This window comes from Homalodisca vitripennis, chromosome 4, assembly GCF_021130785.1.
Source record: "Homalodisca vitripennis isolate AUS2020 chromosome 4, UT_GWSS_2.1, whole genome shotgun sequence".
In the NCBI taxonomy this organism is placed as follows: Eukaryota; Metazoa; Arthropoda; class Insecta; order Hemiptera; family Cicadellidae; genus Homalodisca; species Homalodisca vitripennis.
In genome coordinates this window covers 72,043,481-72,071,079 of record NC_060210.1, presented here as the reverse complement: position 1 = coordinate 72,071,079, position 27,599 = coordinate 72,043,481, and the positions used below count along the sequence as shown (strand labels likewise).

General features: G+C 32.6%; 1 protein-coding gene across 3 annotated transcripts; it reads left to right on the top strand.

Annotated features, from left to right (window-relative positions):
* Positions 1-451: 451 nt before the first annotated feature.
* Positions 452-27,599, top strand: LOC124359520 (putative sodium-dependent multivitamin transporter). 3 transcript variants are annotated; one of them, XM_046812326.1, is made up of 10 exons: positions 452-774; positions 1,741-1,857; positions 2,817-3,038; positions 4,363-4,587; positions 8,924-9,039; positions 11,442-11,684; positions 17,873-18,047; positions 22,317-22,541; positions 26,461-26,603; positions 27,292-27,599. In XM_046812326.1, exons 1-10 carry the CDS (start codon positions 772-774, stop codon positions 27,539-27,541), a joined length of 1,719 nt encoding a protein of 572 aa, XP_046668282.1. In that variant the 5' UTR covers positions 452-771; the 3' UTR covers positions 27,542-27,599. The 3 variants fall into 3 exon arrangements, with proteins under 3 accessions (XP_046668282.1, XP_046668283.1, XP_046668281.1); XM_046812325.1 differs by lacking the exon at positions 452-774 and adding an exon at positions 947-1,241; XM_046812327.1 differs by lacking the exons at positions 452-774; positions 22,317-22,541 and adding an exon at positions 946-1,241.

The window sequence follows — 27,599 nt, the reverse complement described above, 5'->3', positions numbered from 1 at the left end:
ATAACTTTTGGTTTACATTTGTTATTGGTTCATAATTATTTATGATACAAATTTTGACCAAAATAAAACTGTTGCAATCTCTAAACTTCATAATATCTGTAACTGGCTGATGAAGATATTTAAACCATTTGTAATTACTATCTCCATTCTCCATAGCAAGTTTAGTTTGTGTCGACTAGAAACTATAGCAATTATTGTGTCCAATTGTATCCAATAATTTATATAATGCACATTATATATAAATATTTTATATTTCAATAGACTGCTTGTCGGTTTGTTTTAAATTTAATTCAATTTTTATTAATTTCTTAACAAAAAAATGTTAAACCTGTTTAGTTACTGTGTTCTATTTATATTCAAATGGATTTCCACTATCAACAAATTAATTATAGAGCTTAAAATAACTGTGTTAAAGAATGTAACAAAAGATAAGACAAGCAACAGTATTATGAGAAAACTTATATGATTAATATAAGAACATGCAGAGAAATTATATATTTATTGGATGTGATGATGGTTATGTTGTTGTATGGGGCTATTTGAGTACAATGATAATATCATATATTATTATTACTCGTATTAATGAAAATTATAATGATTTTGTGTAATCGGTTACAGTATTCAAATAGAATTTTCTTTTAGTTGTGAATTAAATATTAATTACAGCAGAAAGTAAATTATGTGTTAAGCTGTCTATTTCTTATGTTCTTAAAAATGAATTAATTAGATGGTCACATAACCTCAAGATTTGTTATGTGACAACGTAAACATATGGTGAGTGAACTTACATGGTTAACTACATATTCTAAGATTAAGTACAATTTATTGTAATCAAATGGTTTCTATTATGAAATAAAATCTAAATATGTTGATTAAAGCCTGAAATTTGTTATTTTATAATTATTTCATATACAATATTTTTTGGAAAGAATTATTAAAATTGCTAAGCTTAAAAATTTTTAATAACCCAACAATCTTTTGTGGGAAACTAAAGATGCAATCAGTGAAAGTCACTACAAAAACATTTTGGGTGACAGACTTTAGCTTTTTGTAAAATTTAAGTACCAGAAGGAACTTAGAACTAAAGAGAACAATCAATATTGATCACCTATTGTTACTGTATATGGACGATATCAACTATTATCGCTGGTATTGTTTGTTCACAACTTTTCTAATTGATATCTCAGTTTCCTATTGCAAGAGCTAGGTGCAGTATTCATTTGGCTATGATTCAACAAATAGTTAGTATAAACATGTTTGAAATGTTAGAGTATTATCAAATTTGTGGTGAAAAAGTTTTGGAGGCGTTGACTTATTTGGTTTTAGGTAAAACAAAGACCTGTAATAACTTTATTTTACCAGAGTTCTGATTATTTGTAATGATTGCTTATGTTTTAAAATACATTGTGTTGCGTTATTTGTTTTGTTGTACTTTGCATTTAGAAGTAAAGTAAATGTATGAAGAAATTGTTGTAAAACCTGAATATAAAATATTCATGCACAAACAGTGAGTAACCTTTAATATACTCTAGTACAACTAGAGTACATTAACAACTAGTTCAACAATTAATTACAAAATGTAGGTTGGAGTTCCACTCAGGAAAAAATAAGTAGATTTGTCTGTATTCTGATTTTATTAAATATTTATATAAGGATGTAAGATTAATCTAATATGATTAAAATCTAAATATGTTGTGAAATAAACACAATCTTTTGAAAACTGTTTAAAATGTGTTTTAGACCAAAATGGGGAGTTTTACTTTCTACGATTATGCGGTTCTACTGATTATTTTAACTATTCTGTCAGCCATTGGGCTGTATTACAGATATACTGGAGGGAAGCAGTCATCCACTGAGGTAAGGATAGGCATGAGATATTTTACTGTGAAATGGAGATGTGTTTTAATTTTAAGAAATTAATTTTACGTTGTTTGAGTTTTATATACTGTATTTAAAAATACATTATTATAAGGTTTTAGTACGAATCAGAAATATTTAATGTCCATGAAATATGGTATTGAGTGACAAGAGTGTTGAAATTACCAATCTAAAAGTTAGTATTAATGTAATTTTACTAATAAATTTAAGCTCCTACAAGAGATTTAGTACAATAGGAGCAGTAAAAATTAATTTTATTTAAATTTCAATCAGTACGTTTTCTGTATTGTGTCATTTATGAGCAGTGTTTGATTAGTTCTTGGAGCAATAATATTTACTTTGTAATTTTTTCAATACAAAGAGACATAGTATTATAATTTAATGCACAGTTTGATGGACTTTAGAAACGCGTAAAAATTTTTTTAAACAAAAACTTGCCAGCTGTACTATAAGTTGCCATAAACTACATTTGATTTATACCCGAGAATGTCAAGTAATTTTTGACCATCTGAACTGTGTATTTGACCAGTATTTTGAAGAGTGACATTACTGAAGGAATTAACATGAAAATATGACATATCATAAACTATAGTAGATTTTTTTTAAGTTGAAACATAAAACACTATGTTATGTCTCTGTTATTAGCCATTTACACATTTTCAACTATATGCGTATTTTAGGTTTTCCTTGAAAAAAAGGTAGCAGAAACCTTGAGATGATGTTGTTTCAGTTTTGTTTTACATATAACAATGGCATATATGTAATAATGTTTTGGATGAATATTCTTTACTGTGATGTTATTACAGTGCCATACTTCATTTACCACCTTTTACCCAAAATCACTTTTCAGATCGCAAATACTTATAAATCTTATTGCTAAAGCTGCTTTCAGCAGTTTATTAAACTATAAATTGATTATATACTTTAAACTTTTTCAGGAATATCTACTGGGAGATCGAAATCAAGGTGTACTACCTGTTGCCTTGTCTCTGGTGGCAAGCCACATGTCAGGTATTTCCATCCTTGGGGTACCAGCTGAGGTGTACTTCAGGGGTGCTATCTACAGTGTAGCCAACATCGCATTGTTAATTGTCATACCTGTAACTGTCCATTTGTTTCTGCCGGTCTTCTTCAAGGTAGCATCAATGTCTGTGTATGAGGTATGCCACAAATTTTAATTTACACAAAAATACAAGGGTCAATAAGTAACGAGACAAATTTCTACTGCCCAAAAACGGCTGAATTGATACATATGAAATTCTCAGTACATAAAACTGGCAACCTTGCAATGACATCTAATCAGCTATTCAATAATATTTTGTAAACATAGCCTCAAATTTACTCAGTTAACAATGGTGAGTCTGCTTGAGTATTGCACCTTAGAAGAGCAACATGCCATGATCAGATTTTTAGCCAGGGAAGATGAGAAAGGTTGTAAATTACACGAAAAGGATGATAAAAGTGTACAGAGACAGTTGTTCGAGTCAATCTAACATTTACAAATGGGTAGAACAGTTTCAAAGTATCTGTACAAATGTTTCTGATGAACAACGCGGGAGACGACCAGTCTAAGTTGGGACTTCCTCTCTTGCATCTCGGATGGACGCGTTAATTCAAGACAATAGGCGTATTACTGTTGAAGTGATAAATGTAAAAATAAATTAAAGTGTTGGAACTGTCTATAAAATTATTAACAACGAGCTGCAGTACAAGAAAACCTGTGTGAGATGAGTGCCCAGACAACTCACGAACGTTCATAAAGAAACCCGGCTTCAAATCAGTCAACAATTGAAAAATTGATATTAAACTGAAGAAGGTTTTGAATTCTCCCACTCTCAAAAAATTCAGAAGGCATGATTTTGCTTCATAACAATGCACATTCAAATATGGAACAGCTGACAAAGGAAACATTTCTGAAACTTAGGTGGATCCTTCCACATCCTCCCTTCAGCCCTGACCTCACCCATTCAGATTTCTATCTGTTTGGACTTCTTAAAGAGAGTCTACGGAGGAAACATTTTCAAATCCAATGAAGAGGTCAAAAACCAGGTACAAAGATCTTCAAGATCAAACCAAAGAATTTTATGCCAAGGGGGTTTACAGATTAACAGAAAAATGGGACAAATTTATAAGTGTTGCTTGAGACTATGCTGAAAAGTAACCAAAGTTACTAATTGAATAAACCGTTTTCGAGCAGTATAAATTTGTCTCGTTACTTACTGAATGACCCTCGTAGAATCTTAGAAAAAATTCATAATAATCTAGCTCAAGCAATAATGTTACAATATATGTAATCTTTAATTTTAATTGGATTCAATGGGTATTTTTTTACAATACATAAATGTTAAGTAATTCTATAAATCACAAACAGTGCATTTATTTTTCTTTTACATTTTCATTTCTTAATTTATTATAACTACTTGGAATAAGGAAGTACATTTTCTGTCTTTAAAATAATCCACTCCTGATGATGTGTTCATACAGTATCTGGAGTTGAGGTTTGGGCGACATCTACGTGTGCTAGCCTCTCTCGCCTATCCTGTACAGAGTGTCCTCTTCATGGCAGTGGTCCTGTACGCCCCTGCCCTGGCCCTAGAGACACTCTCTGGCCTATCTACCACTTGGTCTATACTTGTTGTTGGTTCTGTCTGCACTTTCTATTCTACTGTTGGCGGAATCAAGGCAGTCATCATGACAGATGTCTTCCAGGTTCTCTAATAAGTGATAAAAGATAGTGTTAATTACCTTTTTAGCCCAGTCAAAAAATGATTCTAGAAGGAAAGTTAACAAAAGGAAGAACCAACTATGGGACGTTGTTCAAGGTGCCTGGTATTATAACATACTAAAAGTCCTCAACCATAAGGGTGGCCCAAAAAGAAGGGAGGGGATCAAAAGTCCCTTTCTTCAGGTTAATACCTATATCTAAGTAGGAGTTGGTTACATTTACTAATTTTCATCTCATTCGAAACCTTTCAGAAATAAGAACATTTTTGATTTAACAATCACCCTTCATCTCCATTTTTCCTTCTTTCTTCCAATCCCAACCAATCTCACCCTCTTCGGTTCATGACTGAAGTTTAAGTACTATCATGTACAGGGAGTTGAAAGTGTATAAAAAATAAATTTTTACTAAGTGCTTGTTCCTACCAAAACTGCTCTTTCCAATCTGATACTCTGTAACTTTTGATTAAATTTATAAAACAAAGTCATATTGAAGTAAATTTAATTCTCTACAGCTCCCCTTCTGAAAAGTTTTCTGTGGAAGAAGACATAAGGCACTGGAGACAGAAGTTTGACAAAAAAATGTGTTGCCATAAGGATTTTTTGAAAATTACTCATTTACAAGAGCTTATATGTCATTAAAGGTAACAGATATAAAAAAACTGTAAGAACAAAAGATGTAGAACATTTTATGAGCTTTATTTTTTTTATATGGTAAACGTTTTGTAGGACAAATCCCTACTGAGGTATAGGCAAAAAAACCAAAAAGAGGGACCTTTGATCCTCACTGCTTCCTTCTTGCGCCACCCGCAGAGTTAAGAACTTTTAGTAATCTTTTCCATTTTAACAAAATCAAAATAAAGTAAACATATTAATTTTAATGAATTCAGCTAATGTTACACTTCTTATAAATTATTAATTGACTTGTTCTGAATTGTACAGAAAGTAAGTTTTGTATAGGAAGTAATTTTGTCTCAGTTTAAAATACATTAAGGAAGTACATTTATATATGAATGCCTAGCAACTAAGACATCTGGGTTCGAGTTTCGGTAAAACAAGTAAAGCAAACATGTTTCTGTTAATTTATTTTTCTTGAAATTGTATATATATATATATATATATATTTTTTTTTTTTTTTTTTTTTTTTTTTTCAATAAACATTGAATCGCAAAAAGTACTTGCTCCGCCGGGAGCAAGTATATTATATATAAAATAAATATATATATATATATATATATTTATTTATTTATTCTGATGATGAATTCTTAAAATTTGAAATGTACATTGTACGAAATAAAAAATACATCAAAAGTGTTAAAAGGGTTTATTTATTTTATATATATATACAGGGTGTATATTATGTCTGGAAACACCCAAATATATCCTTTAATAATTTAAATATAAATTTGAAACCTCTTACAATCGTGATAGAGATTGGGCATCTACTTTTTGGAACAATGTTTTGTTATGTCACACCAACGGGGGACGTCCTGCCGAGGGTATCGTGAATATTCTTAATGGAAGCCTATACCTTGTGATACGTAATTTTAAAGGTAATAGCTTACTGAATTGAATGCCACAAACCGCATCTCAAAGGAATTATTCTATCAGAAAATAGAGCATTTTTAGTATTGAAAATTTACTGATGTTCAACAATGTAATTTTAACATGGTTCTTGCCACAAAATGTGTTACACTAATTTTTTAGCATTTTTTAAATGTTCAATTAAAATAAAATAAACAATTTATTTTTAAGCTGGTTTCATTAGTACAAATTTACCAGTTTTTATTACAATGAATAAAACTTATGAGTCACTTTCTCTGATTACTTATGAATCTGTAATTGGTGTTTTCCAGTCAGCAGGAAGGTTTAAAGAGACAAAGGTCACTAGCCTATGAGAAACATTATTGTGTTATTAATCATCTGGTCTACAGGTTTCAGTTTGTTGAGCATGGAGCTTTCACTAGACAGGTCTAAGCTTGGGAATTACAAATGGACAAAGGTCATATCATTCCTCTCGAGTTAATCAGTGTCTCTGAAGCATTGCTGTCAACAAGTTATCTAATTACAGTAGTTCAGTTTTTATTTGGCATTTTAATGGAATTGTCTGAAAGAGAACGAATTACTCTGTTGATGATGCGAGGATATGGCGATCGTCAAAGATCTTATCGGGAAGTTTGTAATTTGTTTAATGACACTTTCCCAGAAAGGAATCCCATAAGTGTTTCAACAATATCAAAAACTATTGAGCGTTTTGAAATGACAGGGAGTGTACGTAATTGGCCAAAGTCGGGTAGGATACAATCTGCAACAGATGAAGAACATGCACTAGATGTTTTGCAAACATTTATTGAAGACCCACATACATCGCTCAGAAAAGCTGCACAGCAACATGATATGCACCCTATGTCTGTGAGTAAGATTTTGATAATTAATAAATACAAACCATTTAAAGTTCATTTAGTCCAACAGTTAAGTGAGGATGATTACGACAGAAGAGTTGAGTTTTGTGAACTTGTGATGACAATTGCAAATGTGATGACAATAGAGATTTTCTGACCAACATACTATTTTCTGATGAGGCAACTTTTTTCCTAAATGGCAATGTTAACAGGCACAATTGCCGTTACTGGGCTAGTGAAAACCCACATTGGATTACTGAGTCCCATTCACAGCAACCACAAAAACTGAACGTATGGTGTGGAATTTTAGGTAACAAAATTGTTGGACCCTTTTTCATCAATGGAAATTTAAATGCCGAACTTTACTACAATATGCTCCAAAATGAAATAATCCCAGCTATTCAAATTGCATCAGGAGAATACTTTGATAATGTATGGTTTCAGCAGGATGGTGCTCCACCCCATTATGGGAGACAGGTAAGAGAGTATTTGGATTTAAGGTTTCCTCATAAATGGATTGGCCGAAGAGGAGAAATCGAATGGCCTCCAAGATCTCCGGATTTGTCACCAATCGATTATTTCCTATGGGGTCATTTAAAATCCAATGTTTATAGAAGAAAGCCTCATAATTTGGAAGACCTAAGAAACAGGATTATAGAGGAGATTGCTTTGATAACTGAAGAAATGTTAGGCAACTCTGTCGAATCATTTTACACAAGATTGGCTCATTGTCAAACCGTAGAAGGAACACAGTTCGAACAATTGCTTTGACACCAAATGCAGGTAAAACGTTTGTTGTAAGACTTTTCTAACAGCATACATTATTTTTTATTTGTAATAAGAAATCAATAACATAAGTATTTCCATAATTGTACTGTAATAAAAACTGGCAAATTTGTGCTAATAGAACCAGCTTAAAATGAAATTTTTGTTTTATTTAATTGAACATTTAAAAAAATGCTAAAAAATTAGTGTAACACATTTTGTGGCAAGAACCATGTTAAAATTACATTGTTGAACATCAGTAAATTTTCAATACTAAAAATGCTCTATTTTCTGATAGAATAATTCCCTTGAGATGCGGTTTGTGGCATTCAATTCAGTAAGCTATTACCTTTAAAATTATGTATCACAAGGTATAGGCTTCCATTAAGAATATTCACGATACCCTCGGCAGGACGTCCCCCGTTGGTGTGACATAACAAAACATTGTTCCAAAAAGTAGATGCCCAATCTCTATCACAATTGTAAGAGGTTTCAAATTTATATTTAAATTATTAAAGGATATATTTGGGTGTTTCCAGACATAATATACACCCTGTATATATATAATAACTTTATTTATAGATTTTTTTCTTACTCTCTTACAACTCAGCTATTTGATACATAACTAAAAATCGTTTTACTCTAAATACTTTTTGATAATAGGCTATGAAGTACAGAGTGTTCTACTTTCTAAAACAGATGTTACAATTTAACAGTTCTTGTCTAATTATGGCTCTCCTTCTGAGGCCAAAAGTTACTGTAGTGTTAGCAACGTATTAACAATGTAAAAAACTTAAACTACGTCATTGTTGGTAACAGATTAAGAGAACATTAATGCAATGAGTTCTTGGACGTTTGTTTTGTCTGCCAGCAACAGTTTATTAATGTTCCAAACTCATTGAATGTTACTCTCAATTTCAGGAATGTAAGTAAGCTAATCACAAGAAAGTCTGTGTCAGTTAATGTTACATATTCAAATTAATTTGTAATGTTTTTTTACAATAACATTCTTGGGTCTACCAGGTTTGATGTTTTGTGGAAACAAGGATTGTTTTATATTTCCTAGAAACATTGTTATTTAAGTTTTAATATTGTATGTCTTTTGTGTTCCTAACTTTAAAGTGTATGATAAGTTTTAAATTGAATATGTTTTTCAGTTTATTCTGACCAATCTCGCAGTCTTGACAATAATTCTGACAGTATATTTAGAGAAAGGCAGTTTCATAAATATTTGGACTGCAGCAAAAGAAGGCGGTAGATTAAATTTCTCTAAGTAAGTTACATATCTACTAGAATAATTATGTTAGTAAGCAAATTTAAAAACAAGCTTATGAAAACAAAAAATAGAAGCAAGTCTTTTTAGAAGCAATACAAATCAATGCGATATAAAGAGCTGTAAAACATATTTTTAATTTTTCATTACCAAATATTCTTTTCTTTTTTTTATAAGTAAGTTATACTAATTTATTTTATTTGAAGTTTGAACATTAGATAAACTTTAAAAATAATATCTTATAAAAGAACTAACAATGCATGACAAAGTGTGGTGGAATAATTCCATCGCTTCCTATTTCTTCTCCTTAAATGTCTTGCCATAACCTGGATCAGAATAACCTTTATTTTAAATTTGTACACTGGTATTTTGCCTTGTGGTAGTTTTTAATATTGAATGAATGAATATGAAATACCACATATGACACAATTACAGTATTTATACGTAACATGTGTCTATTTATCTTAGTACATAAAATTTAATTGTTAAATGTGTGTGCTAATCTCAAGAACGACTCATCAATGACTCAGATCAATTCGACTCATTATTTTTTGGAAACATTCATTGGAGTACAGGGAAGTTTGACATGAATAAAAGGTTGGGAAAGTTTCCTGGAACACTTAAGAGTAAGGAAAAATAATGATTATATTCAAGTTTCAAAATTCAAATTTAACTGTCACTAAAAATGTATTGACCACTAATAATTTATATATGTCATGAAAGATAACAGATATAAAAAAAACTTGTAAGAACAAAAGGTGTAGGAATATTTATCAGTTTTAATTTTTTATACAAGTAAAAGTTTTGTATGACAAACCCTGTTACTAAGTTCGTAACACTTTTAAACTTTCTTTGATGTTCAGCTGAAGCTTGTGAAAGAGATTAAATTGGAACATTCGTTTACATTTTAATTTTACAAAATATTAAGTACCAGTGCTTGATCAGAAATGTATTGCACAAATACAAAGATAAAGTTAACCTTTATCTTTTATACCAGATTGCATCAGCAGTGAATTAAAAACATCTAATGCATTGGGAATACTTTGCTCTAGGTTTTTTTTGGAAATACTATTAAAACAGTGTTATAAAACCAATCTCACCGAACAAAACTGTGAACGTTTCCACATAAGGTACTTGAAACTGGTTGACTTCTATGACATTGCAATGTAGCAATTTTATAGTGGTTTGAAGGAAAACAGAGGAATGAACACTAATAAGCTTCAATGAGCCATTCTTTCCCAGTCTAGAGCCCGAAAAATAACTACTATAACGCAAAATATATTATAAAGGATTATTTTGTAATGAACTTAGTAAGGATTTCCCCTCTATACCAGGAGTAGATGTTTTCGACTGTAGTATGCTTCTTAGGCCTAAGTATGTGTATTTTCTTCATCAGGACAATAAGGCAAGCTCAACTATAGAACAGAAAATATCTTAACCAAAAGAAGATTGCAGAGCCGGAAGTACTCTTTTTAACCGAAGTAGGTTTCTGAGACCTATGTATATGTATAGAAACCTTTTGATACATAATTTCTTTACCAGGGCAATAAGGCAAACTCAAAGTTGACACTGTAATTACATTATACCGGAAGTGAGTTTAAACAGCCTGAAGTAGATATTTTCAATTAATTAAATTTTATAACTTTACGCAGGTTTTAAATGTGTAAAATGTTATTATAATGTGTTTTAACACTTTCACTGCTGGTGTACACTGAGTAAAACCAACTACTCTTAATCTTGTTCTGCAACGTAAGGTGTCTTCACAATCATCATGTTAAAGAAGACAACAAAAACATCAGAAATAAATGTATTGTTGTAGTTTTAAGCTTAAATATTGAAACCATTACAGAATTTATATTTCTATAAATTCAACATAAAAATTGAGAAATAAAAAGGCACTGTCCTCTTAAGAGGGTTTCAAAGATTTAAAAAAATTTGAAATTTTGTGTGACAGAAGATTTATCACGAATAACATTTTGTGTTTCTAATCAATACAATAAAACACTAAATGCAGAAGGAAACAGGACATTTCTATACATTTACCATCGTTCAACGACACAAGTTAGAGTCCTACTTGGTTAACCAGTGAGTGCAGATGGTAGAGTTTAGTCTCTATTAAGTGCATGTTTTAGATTCATATGCTTGGAATAGACACGAACATGGCTGTTGTGGTTCCTGTCTTATGTGTGTAACAACGCTCTGGAATGTTTTGTTTACTGTAGATCATAGTCATACATTAATTTAGTCATTTATCTTAAGAAGAGATCAGATTGCAGATCTGGAAAATTAGTGTTACTGATTATATTCTATCACTGAATGATGGTAAATGTCCGGAAACACCCTGTTTCCTTCACAATTTTTCCATTGTCAAAAACAAACATCAAACAAAGGACTAATTGCAGTTTCAGCTTGGATCCCACAGAACGACATACTTGGTGGTCTCTTATTATTGGGGCAACCTTCACATATATGGGTACTTACGCGGTACATCAGTCTCAGGTACAACGTTACCTCACACTGAGAGATCACAGAACTGCACTGAGAACATTGTACGTCTCTTGGCCAATCACAACTGCCTTCTCTCTTAGCATGATATTCGCAGGTCTCTGCATATACTCTAAGTACCAAGGCTGCGATCCTCTCATGTAAGTTGTTCATTAATCTTCTTTTCATTAATAAATTTGACTAGTAGAAATTACATTGATCTTAAGCTGATAGGAAAGGTCTTTGGAATTAAAAAAAATATTAATGTTTAATGCATTATTTGTGACAGTAAGTAGTAATTCAAACACATATTCCATTATCCAAGGAATATTGATTCAATAAATTAGTTGTGATAGCAAATATTAAGGACCTTGTAGTCTAAAAACCAAGTACTAATCTGGATTGTATAATCAAACAATCTGGATTTTCTTGGATTTATTAGAGGAATTTCTCCTAAAGTCACATTAGTTTGGTGAAGGTTGAAAAGGGAGGATGTTAAAAGGGTTACAAATATAAAATGAAAACTTTTTCTTAGATATTTTTACTTAAACCCGAACATCCGACATATAAATAATAGTTATATTATCATCAGACAAAGGATAAATATACTTAGATTGGCCACTTTCAGTAAAATATTCGGTTCTTATACTGTTAGCTGACACTTATTTAACACCAATTTACCTTTCTGGCAGTTATTTTCAAGTGTGTCAAGCTTAGAAAAATATGGACTGAGAAAAAGTAACATTTCGTATTTTTAACCCTTTTAATAACCTCCCATTTTGACCTCCACAAAAACAAGTGCAGGTGACGACTGATCTCTTTTTTAAGGAGATGAAATTGGCCATGATTAAAGTAGATTAATTGATCAATCGATGTTAAATTAAACATAACATTCTTTTTCATTGACCATGCTTCGTAAGCTACGGCATGCTATAAAATTCTTTTGTGTTTTATGGAGAGATATTTTAAACTGGCACAACTTTAACCAGACTTTTGACAAGATACTTGGGACAGTGATATTTTCTGTAAAGCAATCATCAAAGTAATACTGAAACTGCATTCTATTGTCTCAATATCTTATTTAAGGGATTTGATAAAAGTTTAAGGAACAGTTTTTATAGAAAAATACCCCACTGAAGCTAGTCTGCCACACCCTTTTGACAAATGAACATTTAAGATAGTATTAAGTAAGTGACACAAGAAATTTGTGTGTTAACCGTGGACAGCTCAAACTACTTAGTAATAAACAAACTAACAACAGAGCAGAGATCTTTGTACTCTCAGGTGACAATGGTGAAAACGACATGTGAGCATTTAAGTAGATGTTTTGAAGATGGTTGTTTCAATATACTGTCTCTATATTGAGCAGTATATAAAACATTCTTTTAATATATCAAAATTATGCTCAGGAGTGAAAATTTTGAGCCGCACTATACTTAGCCTGCTTTCAAATTTTGCAGCATCTCTGTGTGGGGCCAAATCTTCAATTACATTGAATAAACTGAACCTCTACTGATGCTTAACTAAGTTACTTGTTTATAGACGATAATATTTTAATCCACCGTCTTAAAAACATGAACTTGAAAACTTCATTGCAACTTATTGCTGGTCTTCCAGAACTAGTTTATCTGTACACTATATTTAAATTTGTTTTATGTTTCTTTTATCTAAGTCACAATCAAAGCATCTTCCCTGAAAACCATGAATTTTTAGAATTGTTTTAACAATGAAATGGAATCAACAAGTTTTTGTCAAAATCAGATACAATATTACTGTTCTACATGTTTCATTATACCGTACCTACTGTACTAAACAAAGCACCCAGTAAATAACTTTGATCTGAAACTGCCACAGCCAACCAACACAATTTCAGGGCTATGTGACAAACCAGAGCATGCTTACTATTATAGCTGACTTGTCTACATATGCTAGTCTATACCTCAGTTCAATCATTTCCTTGCATAATAAAAAAGTAAGGTAACTAATAAATAACTTATGAACAACACCTTGTATTGAAATCTTCAATACAACCCTGGTGAAATTTAGCCTTGGGGGAAGGGGCTAGCTAGTAACCTGGTTGACTCAGCCTTCTGGCTGAAGCCTATGTTATCTCTGGTTATTAAGAAAAATAACTGTGTAACAAGATTCATTAGACAGTAATTACCATCATGGCAACTTCTACAAGACTGGAAGCAAGATCAGAAACCAGCTCATACTCAGTTTTCTAAAAATTCTGAGAGCCACACAAGTACAATACACTCTGTATAATGTATGCAGATCAATCATGTTCTAAATTTACATTTCTGGAGCAATAAAATTTATTATAACCTATAATTTATTATAACCAAGTAAATTATAGGTTAAACCGTTTCCAAGCCCTAAGTAACTTAGCTCAAGGAAACCCAGAGGAAGATAAAATTGAAAGGGGCTGGACAAATATAAAGGAAACCCTACAAAGCTGTGCAAAAGATGTGTGTGTAAAGAATGAAAGGAAGAACAAAAAACCATGGTTTGACGAAGAATGCAAAGAAAAAGTGGTGCAAAGAAAGGAAGGGAAAGAGACTTGGCTCAACAGGAAACAGGCAAGAGATAGGGAAGAATATAAAAGACGCTCAAGAGAAACGGTAAAAAACACTCAGGAGAAAAAAGAGGGAATGGGTGAACAAAATCCTAGAGAAAGCGGAACAGGATAGGACGGCAAACAATAGCAGAGACTTTTATCGATCAGTGAGATTTTTCAGGAAGGGATACAGCCCAATGCCATATGGAATCAAAAACAAATCTGGGGAACTAGTGATACAGAGCAAAGAAGGGATACAAGTATGGCAAGAGTATTTTAAAGATCTCTTGAATGTAGAAGCATTGGAGGAAGAGGAAGAGGAAACCGAGGAAGTATATCAAAATGTGGAACCAATGGTCCCAGATCCAACACTACAAGAAGTAGAAAATGCAATCAAGGAATTAAAAAACAATAAAGCTCCAGGAGAGGATTCAGTATCATCAGAATTGATTAAAGCAGGAGGGGCAAGACTAGCGAAGGAGATTCACAAATTGATTCTGAATATTTGGGAAAAAGAAGTGATTCCAAATGAATGGAAGGAAGCGATAGTCATCCCTGTTCATAAGAAAGGTGACAAAAAAGAGTGCACCAACTACAGAGGAATTTCTCTCCTAAACTGTACCTACAAAGTGCTATCAAAGATTTTAGAAAAAAGATTAGAGGAGTATACATCCAATATAATAGGTGACCACCAAGCAGGCTTTACTAGAGGTAGATCAACTACCGATCAAATATTCATACTGAAGGAGGCAATTGCCAAATACCATGAATTCAATAAATCCTTTCTATGCCTTTTTATTGATTTCTCCAAAGCATATGACTCGATTAGTAGAAGAAGACTTTGGAAGATTATGGAAAAGTATGGAATACCCAACAAATTAATAAACTTGTCAAAATCATGTATATCAGGATCTAGATGCAAGGTTAAGATAAATGGGGAAATCTCGGAAAAGTTTGATGTAAGCACAGGCGTAAGACAGGGGGATGGATTGTCCCCATTGCTATTTAATTTAGCTTTAGAGGAAGCATTACAAGAAGTAAGACAAACAGAAGCTGGAATTACAATAGGGACCAAAATAAATGTTCTTGCATTTGCGGATGATGTTGCAATTATAGCGAAGAGTAAAGAAGAGCTGAAAGTGCTGGTCGCAAAACTCCTAAACCATACACAAAAAGTTGGTTTAAGCATAAATGAAGAGAAAACCAAAATAATTGAGTGTGGGAGAACAACCCAAATAAACAATGAAAATAATATAGAAATAGAAGGGCACAAATTTGAAAAAGTAAACAACTTCACTTATTTGGGAGTAATGCTGACGAATAATAATGAAGAAGACATGGAAATACAACAAAGGATAAATGCAGCACACAGAAGTTTATCAGCATGCCACAAGCTATTAAGCTCTCAACTACTATCACACAAAACCAAACTCCGTATATATAAAACCATTATAAGACCAGTTCTGTTATATGGCTCAGAATACTGGGTGTTAAGTAAAAAAACAGAAAAACGTTTGATAGTATTTGAGAACAAATTATTGAGAAAAATCTATGGGCCAACCCTTGAAGATGGAGAGTGGAGGATAAAACATAATGTAGAGTTGAGGCAACTATATATGGACCCAGACATAGTGGCCGAGGTGAGAAGTAGGAGAATGAGATGGGCTGGCCATTTACTAAGGAAGGAGGACAACTCCTTAGTCAAGAACGTCCTTGTAAACAATCCGGAGGGCAGAAGACCACCAGGAAGGCCCAAGTTGAGATGGTGACCAGATCAGAAGAGACATAAGAAAACTGGGAAGAAGGGAAGAAGAGGCAATGGATAGAGAGATCTGGAGGCAGTGTGTTGGCGAGGCAAAGTACCACCTTGGGTACCAAGAGCCACGGCAACAATTCTACTTATGACCTAAAAATGCATATTTTATATGTATAAAATAAAACTCGCCTTCGGCTCGCTGGGGGCTACGCCCCCAGGCCCCCAAAGTAAACGCTTGCAAATTCGGGGATAAGCGGAATTTCGGTGACTGGTTAAGTCCGGACATTAAGTAAATGACAAGGGATTTAAAAATTGACCTTTTTCATAGATTTTTTTTCCGGATTCGTAAAAACTTTTGACTTTGAGGGGCATTTTTGCGGTTTAAACCGTTAGAGATACGACAAAAAGTGACTGGACCTTTCTTGTTGGAAATTTAATTTTGTCTTTCGATTGTGCCCTCAGATCTGATCTACGACCTATGGTTTAGCCAGAAATGAGCTCGGGAGAAAAGTCTGCACGGGTCGGTCAGCTATCTTGAATTGTTTTAGTATAAACATAATAAAAACCGACCTCAAGGCAGTATTTTAAGTCGAACAGGGGGTTTAATATCACCAGGAGACTATCTAGTCAAGCAGAAATTCCCTGGGTGGGTGATTAATGTTAAAGGAGGTTAAGACAAGAGGGGGTTTAATTTCGTCAGGATATTTGTCTGGTCATATGAACAAATTCCCAGGGGGGGTTAACGTTACCGGAGGATAAGTCTCCAGGGGGTTATCTGGTCATACCAGGATCTTCCCAGGGGGGGGGGTTAAGAGATTTGGTGACTGGTAAAATTCGGACATGAGGTCATGGCAGGAAATTCCCTGGGGGGGGTTTAATGTTACCAGGGGGGTTAACACATCAGGGGGTTGAATGTACAGAGGTTATCAGGTCATACCAGGAAATCCCCGGGGGGGGGGGTTAATATTACCGGGGGTTAATGACACACTTGGGCCTTTTTTTAGAGGGTATTGTGTCTGTGAACATAATAAATATCCTCTGTCCCTATCTACTATTGACGCTTAGCTAAACGCTCAGCCAACTCCCGAAGTCACTGAACCTTTTCTGTAGATCACGATGATTTCCTAAATCCCGTTTAAAATTTGTTTTGAGTTACGACCAACCGTTTTAGCCGCTATCAAGCCCGGAATGTAAATTTTTAGGCGAAAATGTCCAATATTTTCACTTAATCGCGTTTTGCGGTCAAACTAAGGGAAATATAGTAAAAAGTCACTGGACCTTTTTTGTAGGTCATCTTATTTCCTAAATAAAACGTTAGTCTTATTTTGACCTCCGACCAATGGTTTCGCCGCTATCGACACCAAAAACAAACTTTTCACGTAAATATTACAAAAAAAAAACTGTACATAATCACGTTTTTTCGGCCAAACCAATCGAGATAGGGCAAAAGATTACTGGACCTTTTCTGTAGATCGCGCAATTTGCTAATTTGATGGGTCAATCAGATTTGAGCTACAACGTACCGTTCGGCCACTATCAGGCTCGAAACTTTATTTTAAGCAAAAAAATCTCTGGAATGTCAAATGTTCCAGCGTTTTGTCGCTTAAACCATGGAAGATAGAGCAAAAAGTCACTGGACCTTTTTTGTAGTTCACTTAATTCCTGATTATGAATTTTTCGTCAGATCCGAGCTAGCTCCAACGGTTCGCCCGCTATCGGACTTACAAAAAAGGCCTGCAGGGGCGAAAAATGCGCGAATTTTCTCGAATTTTTTTGAGGGGTTTAAAAGTAAAAAAAACCCGGTTTCAGAAATTTTTCCTGTTGGTTATACGGCAAAAGGTACCTGCGTGCCAAATTTCAAGTTTTCTAGCTCATCTGGAAGTAGGTTAGAATTAGTATACGTGAGTGAGTGAGTCAGTCAGTCAGTCAGTTACACATGCGATTGTATATATATTAGATTTAGTCGTTGCAGGGTTTGAAGCTAATGTTACAGGAATTAATCTTCGTACCATTAATCCCATTGTCAATATCAGGGCACATACCATCAGGAGCGAAGACCAACTAGTCCCTTATTTTGTGGTGGATACCCTCAGCTCATGCCCTGGTATTCCAGGACTAGTAGTGGCTGGAATATTCTCTGCCTCTCTCAGTAGCATATCTGCCAACCTCAACTCTCTGGCCACAGTTTCTGTCCAGGACTACATCAGAGTAGGTAGCAGAGTATAGTACATTCTTTTGAATCATAATGATGTTTTACAAATACTCAGTATTAAAAAATTATTAAATCTTTATGTATCCTAGGAGGAATATTAAGTCATGTATATATTAATTATGAAATAAGTAAAAATAGTGTAAGATGAATTAAAAAAAAAAAACTGTAAGAAAGCACTGCAGTTTGGTTTATTATTCAAATGTATTTAAGACTTGAAATCCACATAATTTGAAATTCAATACTAGCTTTAGTATTTCTACAGTAATAAAACCAATTTCACCTACTAACTTAACTTTGTTACTCTTTTACAATATTTTCAATTAACAAATCAAATGTGAAGTTGTCGATTTAGTCAACACTACAAGTGTAACTTTTTAACTAATTTTAATGCTATATACTCCTAATGATATACTACAATGATTTTAAAAGTATGTATTAACTATTTATGTGTTTTATGTTGCTACTAGTCTTGTTTTAGTTGTAACTTTGTTGAACTACACTTACTAGGAGCCAACCATTGCCCTTTGGGGCATATATTGGAGCATGTGCATGACAGCTAGTTATTTAGATTAGATAAATGTTTTTTTTTCTCAAGAGAATTGTAATGTGCACACAATATATGTACTGGGTAGGATAGGTTAAGATATCATTATGACAAGTTGAATATAGGTTGAGTGGGTCAAAATATAGGTGAGGTAGGTACAGGTTGATAGTTAAATTCTTTTTTGAATCCTTCATATGGTAATTTCATAACCTATAATTCAGTAACTAAAATGCTTATTTCTGACTGCTCATTTTTATACTTACTACAGATGATTTAATTTATTGGTTATAAAGTGATCTGTGTGGGTGAGTTTACAATAAGTTTCAAACTTGATATGATAAGTATCTATTTCAAAATATATTTTTCTGTACTAATATGCTTTAAACTGATGGTTAAGATGTTTTATGGTAACATTAATAATAAGGAAAGTGAGCTCATAGATTGTATTTTTAAGTAAATGTTAGCATAAAAAGAATTCTGTTAAATTTTACTGATTTAATACAAAAAAATGGAAACTGGACTGGAACTGAAGGCAAAGACCAAGCTACGTACAAAGGATTTGAGACTGGGTACATGGAACATCAGAACACTAGCGGTGCCTGGTGGGTGTGATATTTTAGCCAAAGAATTAAGTAGGTATAATTTAGACATAGTTGCATTGCAGGAAACCAGATGGCCACTGGCTGGGAAAATTAATACCAAAGAATATGCAATTTATTATAGTGGTACGGACGATGGCAGATATTATGGAGGGGTAGGATATGCGGTGAAGAAAAATATTACTGAATCAGTAATAGGCTTTACACCAATTAGTGAAAGACTGTGCAATATTAGGTTAAGCGGGAAATTCAAGAATCTTTCGTTAATAAACTTATATGCTCCTATAGAGGAGGCTGAAGAGGAGGAGAAAGATGTATTCTATGGCAGGCTAGAGGAAGAGATAAATAAGCTGCCTCAATATGATGTGAAGTTGGTGATGGGTGATGCTAATGCAAAAGTGGGCAAAGAAAACTATTGGACAGAAGTAGCTGGAAAGGAGAGTTTACATGATTCAGCAAATGAAAACGGGTTGAGACTGCTCACTCTAGCTAGTTCAACAAATATGAAATTATGTAGCACAATGTTCCCAAGGAAAAGAATTCACAAAGCTACATGGGTTTCACCAGATGGGAAAACAAGCAACCAAATTGATCATGTATTAGTAGACAATAGACATTTTAGCAGCATTACAAATGTGCGCACAGTCAGAGGTGCAGAATTTGGTACAGACCACTATTTAGTCTTAATTAGCTTAAGACAAAGAATAAATGTGAATAAAAAGAGAACACCTAGGAAAGAACAATTAGCGTCTGACAAAATAACAATACCAGAAGTGCAGAGGGAATTTAAAATTAAATTGAGTAATAAATTCCAAATATTGGAAGATGAAAGCATAGAGACACAAATGACTGAGTCAGACAAGATTGGAAAACAATGGAAAAATTTACAAACTATAGTCACTGAAACAGTAAAGAAAGTATGTGGCATAAAGGAAAATATGAAGAAGAATCCTTGGCTTACAGAGGAATGCAGGACAGCCGTAAACAAGAGAAGAGAAATAAAGCACAGGTGGTTAGCAAGCAGGATCAATGTGGATGAAGAAGGCAGAAGAATTACAGAACGACTTAGGACAGAATACTGTGAAGCTAACAGAAATACCAGAGTGGTACTTAGACGAGCGAAAAGAGATTTCCTAAACGGAAACTTACCAAGGCTGAGAATGACAGAACAGCAAATAACGCAAGAGATTTTTATAGAACAATCCGTTTTTTCAAACAAGGCGTCTCAGCAAAAAGCTATGGCATAAAAGACAAAAATGGACAGTTAGTGATGGACAAAGAATCAGGGGTTAAAGTGTGGAAAGACTACTTTGAAGAACTCCTGAATTGTGACCACTGTACAAACAGAAGCGTTGACGATGAATTAAATTACCAACATGTACAACCGGAGGTGATGCCACCCTCTACGCAAGAAGTAGAAGACGCGGTAGCGAAGCTTAAATGCAATAAGGCTCCTGGTGAGGACGGAATTACAAGTGAGATTATTAAAAGTGGAGGAAAATTCCTGATAAAAGAAATACATAAACTTATTACAAAAGTATGGGAAGAGGAAATTATACCGGAGGTATGGAGAGAAGCAGTGGTAATTCCTCTGCACAAAAAGGGGGATAAACAATTATGTTCTAATTATAGAGGAATATCTCTTTTGAACACCGTCTACAAGATATTTTCAAAAATATTACTATCAAGATTAAGTCCTTATACTGAAGCAATAATTGATGAACAGCAATCAGGATTTATGAAAGGCAGGTCCACAATAGATCAAATTTTCCTACTTAAACAGGCAATCTCAAAATATTATGAGTTCAACAAAGGCTTCTATGGAATTTTTATAGACTTCAAGAAAGCTTATGACAGCATAGATAGGAATGCTCTATTCAAAAAGATGGAAAAACATGGAATCCCGCAAAAACTGATAAGACTGTCAAAAATGTGTATAAGTGACTCAAAGGCCAAAATAAGAATAGATGGAGAAATGTCGGAAAACTTCCTTATCAACACTGGAGTAAGACAGGGAGATGGGATTTCTCCCACTCTCTTCAACCTGGCTGTGGAAGAGGCATTACAAAAAGTTAAAAGACTACAAAGAGGGGTTAAATTAGGAGTGGACCTGAACGTAATGGCATTTGCGGATGATGTAATGATCTTGTCAGAAAGTTTGGATGACCTCTCCACACTAACAAAAAGTTTTATTAAAGAATGTCAAACAGTAGGCTTAGAGCTAAATGAAGATAAAACTAAAATTATTCATTTTGGAAGACATGCTGGAAATGTGAGAACAAACTTAAGGATTGACAACTACTCGATTGGCTGGGTAGAAAGTTTTAAATATTTGGGTGTAACAATAAACAGCAAAAACGTGGAGGATATAGAGATACAAAGCAAATTAGCTAATGCAAATAGGTGTCTTGGGGCGTGTACAAAACTCTTTACGTCAAGATTGTTGTCACAATGCTCCAAAATAAGAATTTGTAAAACAATCATTCAACCAGTCCTAATGTATGGAAGTGAAACATGGACATTAACGAAGAAAAATGAGGGGCGGTTGATTGTTTTTGAGAATAAAGTTCTCCGAAAAATATTTGGACCAATATGTGATGAAGGGGTGTGGCGAATAAGAAAAAATAGAGAATTACGCAGTGTATACCAAGATCCTGATATTGTGGCTTTGGTGAAGGCAAAGAGAATTAGCTGGCTAGGACATGTACATCAGAGACAGGAGGGCACAAGGTTAAAAGAGGTCTACCAGGCGGTGGGTACCGGCAGGAAGGCGCCCTTTGGGTAGGCCAAAGATAAGATGGTGCGATCAAGTGGTCGAAGATGTGACCCGGTGTGTGGAGGGTCTGTGGATCTGGCGGAAGACAGGGGGGCGTGGAAGAGGCTCATAGATGAGGCAAAGAATCGACTGAGATTTGTTACGCCCCGGCAGTAAGTAAGTAATACAAAAAAATAACAAATCAAAATGAAAGGTGTGCATTTATTTTCTTCTGTTTTACTTTTTTACTTACATGTATTAAATATATAATTATATAATATAAAATTATAATAGTATAATTTTAAAGATATTCAATCATAAATTTGTGAAATTGTTTAATTTGAACTTCTAAATGAACATTTTTCAGCCACTTTACCAACAAAAGAAGAAATTATTTCCAACAGACAAATGGACTTTATGGATGACAAAACTGTTGGCCTGTTTGTATGGGTGTTTGTTGATGGTAATCACATACCTGGCTCGCTATATGAGGGGAATACTACAAACTGGCCTCACACTGGCAGGGCTGATGGGAGGGCCAATGGTGGCTGTTTACACCCTTGGACTGTTTGTTCCGGCAGCCAATGAGCCCGTAAGTGTAACAAACACATGTAATAATATTGTGTTCAAGTAATGACTATTTTTTTAACAGAAAACTGAACAAAATTGAAAGAAAACATTTACTTTTATACTATAATAATTATTGTAATTATACAATTCATTGAAATTGAATTTTTTGAGTGATATCTTCATACGAAACTAATTACTAATTTTCTACCTTAAATGCTTTACTTTAGGTTATTTTCTCTATTTCTCAGAGTGTCTAATAATGACTTAATATTAATTAATTATTATAACTGATTAAAATATAATATTTATAATTGTCTTTTTACAAAAGTGTTAACTTTTAGTTCAGAATACCAATAGATTTATATTTGTTATTTAGTTACAAACTTTCAAGATCTTTTTATTGTATTGGTAATACTGTCTACTAAAGACCTTGAAATATTATAGACAGTGATATACAAATTTAACCTCAGCATATGATTTGAATGATAACTAATTTAATATTTGTAGTTTTTTTTTTTTAATTTGTTAATTCGAGCATTCCTTATTTACGAGGAATGCACAATGTTTATTGATGCTCAGTGTTTTACTTCATGATAACCTAGGCTGGGGAAATTTAGGCTTCTACTAATAACGCTGTCATACCTCGAACACAGTGCAGTTACTGAATTACCAACTACCATTTCCTGTGCATGTCATGCTGTAAATCAATACTGAACAATATATATGAATAATTACTCATGTATACATTTTAATTTTTCATAAATTACTTTTTAAAATTATTGTTTTGTAGAAGGGTATTTGTCTTCTACCAACAATCCAGAGTATTACATATCTTGTAGTGACATATTTCAAAGGATTTATTCTTTCATCATCTGATCATATTAAGAAATGGATGGCTTCGTCAATGTTATTAAAATATAAATAAATAAATAAACTAAAGTTGAAAACTTGACACAAAGACATACAAATAAAAGAAGAGTCACGAATAAATAACTATACACTCGGTTGCTTTTGAATGAATGTGTTTTATTTATTTACATTTAAACAAAATTGACAAAGCAATCCATCTTTTCATATGGTCTGACGATGAAGGGATAAATCCTTTGAAACATATATACGTACTCATGGACATAATATCAATATTCTGGATTGTTGACGGAAGTCAAAGTAGCCTTCTATAAGTTTTATAACAATCCTGGGACTAAAAAACAATGACTTACGAAATGATTGTATCTTTTTGACAAGATTTATGAGTATGAATTTAGAAGTGAACAGGATATTGTTCTGCCCTCTTTCAAATATGATTAGGAAATTATTAAGCAGTAGCAGAAATAATAATAATTCCAAAATATTAGCAGTTCATAGAATGTAACTAAATTTTTGAGCTGATTTATAAAGTAGTCTTTTATTCGTCTGAAACTCATTATTCACTACTAATTGAAACAGATTACAATAAGATTTATCAACTTACTTATAGCTGTCATATTTATAATAAAAATAAATAGATACTGCATTAACTGATTTCATTTCTGTCTTCAAAAGTAAATACAAAAACACTGCTAACAGTTTAATATGCATATGTGAATTCCAACCTTACATATGGCATCAAATTCTGGGGTGATTCAGTTGAATTAAACAAGCTTTTTATAATTCAAAAAAGATAATCCGTAAAATAAACCGCATTATGATACATCCTGCAAGCCCAGTTTTAGAAACTTAAAACTGCTTACTCTTCCATCAATTTATATATACACCAGACACTGCTTATGATCAAGAAAAACATAGCAAATTTCAATTAATTGTCAAATATACATAATTATTACACAGGACACAATAGTACTCTTATTTATCATTTACACAAAACACGAGCCTCTGAGAAATTGCCTGAGTAAAGAGGAATTTATCTCTATAATAATTTGTCCATTGATTTTAAATTAGAGAATTGTTTGGAGGGTTTTAAGAAAAAGTGAAGGGGCTATTAGCTGGAAAAGTGTTTCTACAGTATAAATGAATTCTTAACTGAAAATCAATAAGTTTTTAGTAATTATTTAAATTGTGTATCTTTGTTCATGTTGTGTTGGGGATTTCTCTGTTTGCTGCCTATTTTTATAACTAATGCTTAGAGTTTAATATTATATGTTTAAATCTTATTACAATATTTTATCTATACAAGTAATATTTTATTTATATAAATGCTCAATGGTTTATGTATACAATTTATATTTATTACATTTTAATTTAGGTTAGATGTTTTTAACAAATTCACATGCCATGTATCATAAGGTAAACAATTACTATAAATTGTGTTATATGACCACATAAAAAATTAATTAAATTACACAAATCTTTAGGAATCTCTACCTTTAGGACTTCTGTTTATCCTTATTAGAACAATTTATGCATGAGAGTTTTTCGCTCTGGTGTGAATTTACCATTTGAGCTGCCTTACTGTGAAAGGATTTTGTTCAAATGTGAGTGTTCCAAAGTGAGTTGATCTGGGTGAAGTTTTTTCTGATCGTGTTGATTGAGGCAGACACCATAATGCACACACTGCGGTGTTATACTACATCACTCAGTATAGAGCCACAGACAACATGTATTATTATTATTAACTTATGGTATACTATTGTTCAACACTTTGACTGCGACAGACACCTTAAGGGCAGAGATTCATTATGGGCATTACCTTAGGCTCAGACTTAATTGTTGACAATACCTAATTTCAGTATTTTACATATTGTAAAGTGTTATGTTGATAAGTGTATTGTGCCAAATAAAATTGATAAAGACAATCAAGGTAGTCAACAATACCAGTAGCTTTATAATTTAATTGAAATATCATAAACATTAACATCCCATTTTTTTATAGTGTCATGTTTAAACACATACTAAATTCAAAACTTCTTTATTCATAAGACAGTACAGGTATTATACACAGAATAGTGTCAAAATTATTGTGTCACATATTGTACAGAGTTATAGAATAATACAAAATATAGTGCCAGTTATCTAACATAAAAGTAGTCTTAATCTATGGTAATAATGTATTAACTGTAGATAATTCATTTTTAAATTGTCAGTTAGCTTTTTATTTAGTTAATATTGTCTTATTTATTTATATGTTAAGTGTATCAAAATATAAAAGTAATGTAACTATATTAAATTGTGACTAATTAAGTTAAAGAAAGTTAAGCAAGTATTATACACGGCTCAAAAAACTCTTCCAGGCTATAGAGGGCTCTTTTTATTAAATACTGCTTCAGAAGGACTTTAAATTTATTTCAATGTGGCTCTGATTGAATACTAGAAGGCAGATTATTATAAAATTTTTCACCTATGTATGAGGGTTTTTTGCAATAAAATTGTAAATTATGTTTTTCTAAGCACAACTTGTTTTTGTTTCTTGTTGAATATTGATGATGGTGTCCTAGTTTTAAATGGTTATGAAATGTTTCTTTTATGCTTAAAACAGTTTCAAAAACGTAAAGACTATACACAGTTAGTATTGCTAATGTAGAAAAATGCTGTTTAACTGAATAACTATGACTCAATCTTAAAATGATTCTTATGGCCTGTTTTTGAGTCTTTAAAATAGAGTCCATATTTTTATTTGTAGTCCCACCATAAAGGCTTATGCCAAATGAAATTATTGAATGTATGTATGCAAAATAAATTATTTTCAATGTTTTTGAGCTGCATATCAAGGACATTTTGTGAAGAGCATACAAACCAGATAATATTCGTGGCAATATCATTGTTACATGATTTGTCCAACTTAGGTGTTGGTCTATTACCAAACCTAAAAATTTTGAGCTACTGACCTGTGATATGGTTTGGTCATCTAATTTTATTATTGGGTTATATTATTTTCCTTGTTGAGTAGAGAAAGTGATAAAATTAGTAACTGGAGAACAACAAAAGTGACTTTTTCTGTTGATCAGGGGGCCATAGCTGCCCTGCTCTCTGGTTTGGCAATATCCGTGTGGCTCAGCTTTGGTGGCCCCAAACCTCCAATAGTTAATCTGCAGTCCTCCACATACAGTTGTTTGGATAACATTACAACAACTTCAGATTTACTTACAAGGTAACCTCTCCATCAATACACTTAAAAATATATATTTTTTTGTTATTTTGTTAATGTAATGAAAGTAACTAAAACCCTTTTATGTATTTTATTTTTTGTTATGTGAGACAGACTAAAAATCTGTTGTATCCACAAAATCTTTCTCAACATCTAAAAAAGTAATGCCTTGAGTATAATTTGACTTGGTAAACAAATGATAAATAGGGACTTAAAGTCAATTAAAGCTTATTTTATTTTGTACATAAGGTTGGAAAAACAAAATGAAGCATAATGTTGGATATAAAATATGGAGAAGTTGATTAAATAAAACATTTTCTTGAATTGTGTTTTTGGAATCTTAACCCAAAGACCGTCTTTCAGTTACCTACACATATGTCATGATTTGTTTTACTGTAATCAAACACTAATTGTAGAATTTTACAGATTTAGAATTTGTCAATTATTGCAGTTGGGTGTGTTTAAATTTTTAAACTTTAACTTAAATAAATTCCATTCTTTCCTTATAAAACTGATTTTAAATTAAATTTCAAGTGACAATAAAACGTTTGTTTAGTTTTTCTAATTTAGAATTATATGGCAATAACAACAAAGAGTCATCTTTTAAATATTTACTGTAAATGGACTTTGATGATCAAACAAATACAATAATAATGGATAGTTTTTATAACTATTTCTGTACTCCTTACAGGCCAGGAGAGTACTTCTACCTGTACAGGCTCAGCTACTGGTGGAGTGTGGTTCTTTCTTGTCTTCTCGCCTTCACTATAGGTTGGCTAGTCAGTCTATACACTACTGCTGTCTACAAATTCTCTTGTAATACTGATCCTGAATTGTTTTCCCCTCCTGTCATGATTATTTTAAACAAGAGGAAACAATCGCTCAAAGAAAATATTAGTTCAGTTATACATTTTGAAAATAAGAAACAAAATATAAATTAAAATGTTGTACAAGTTAACATGCTGTATAAATAGAAAATATATATACTTTTTTTTAACA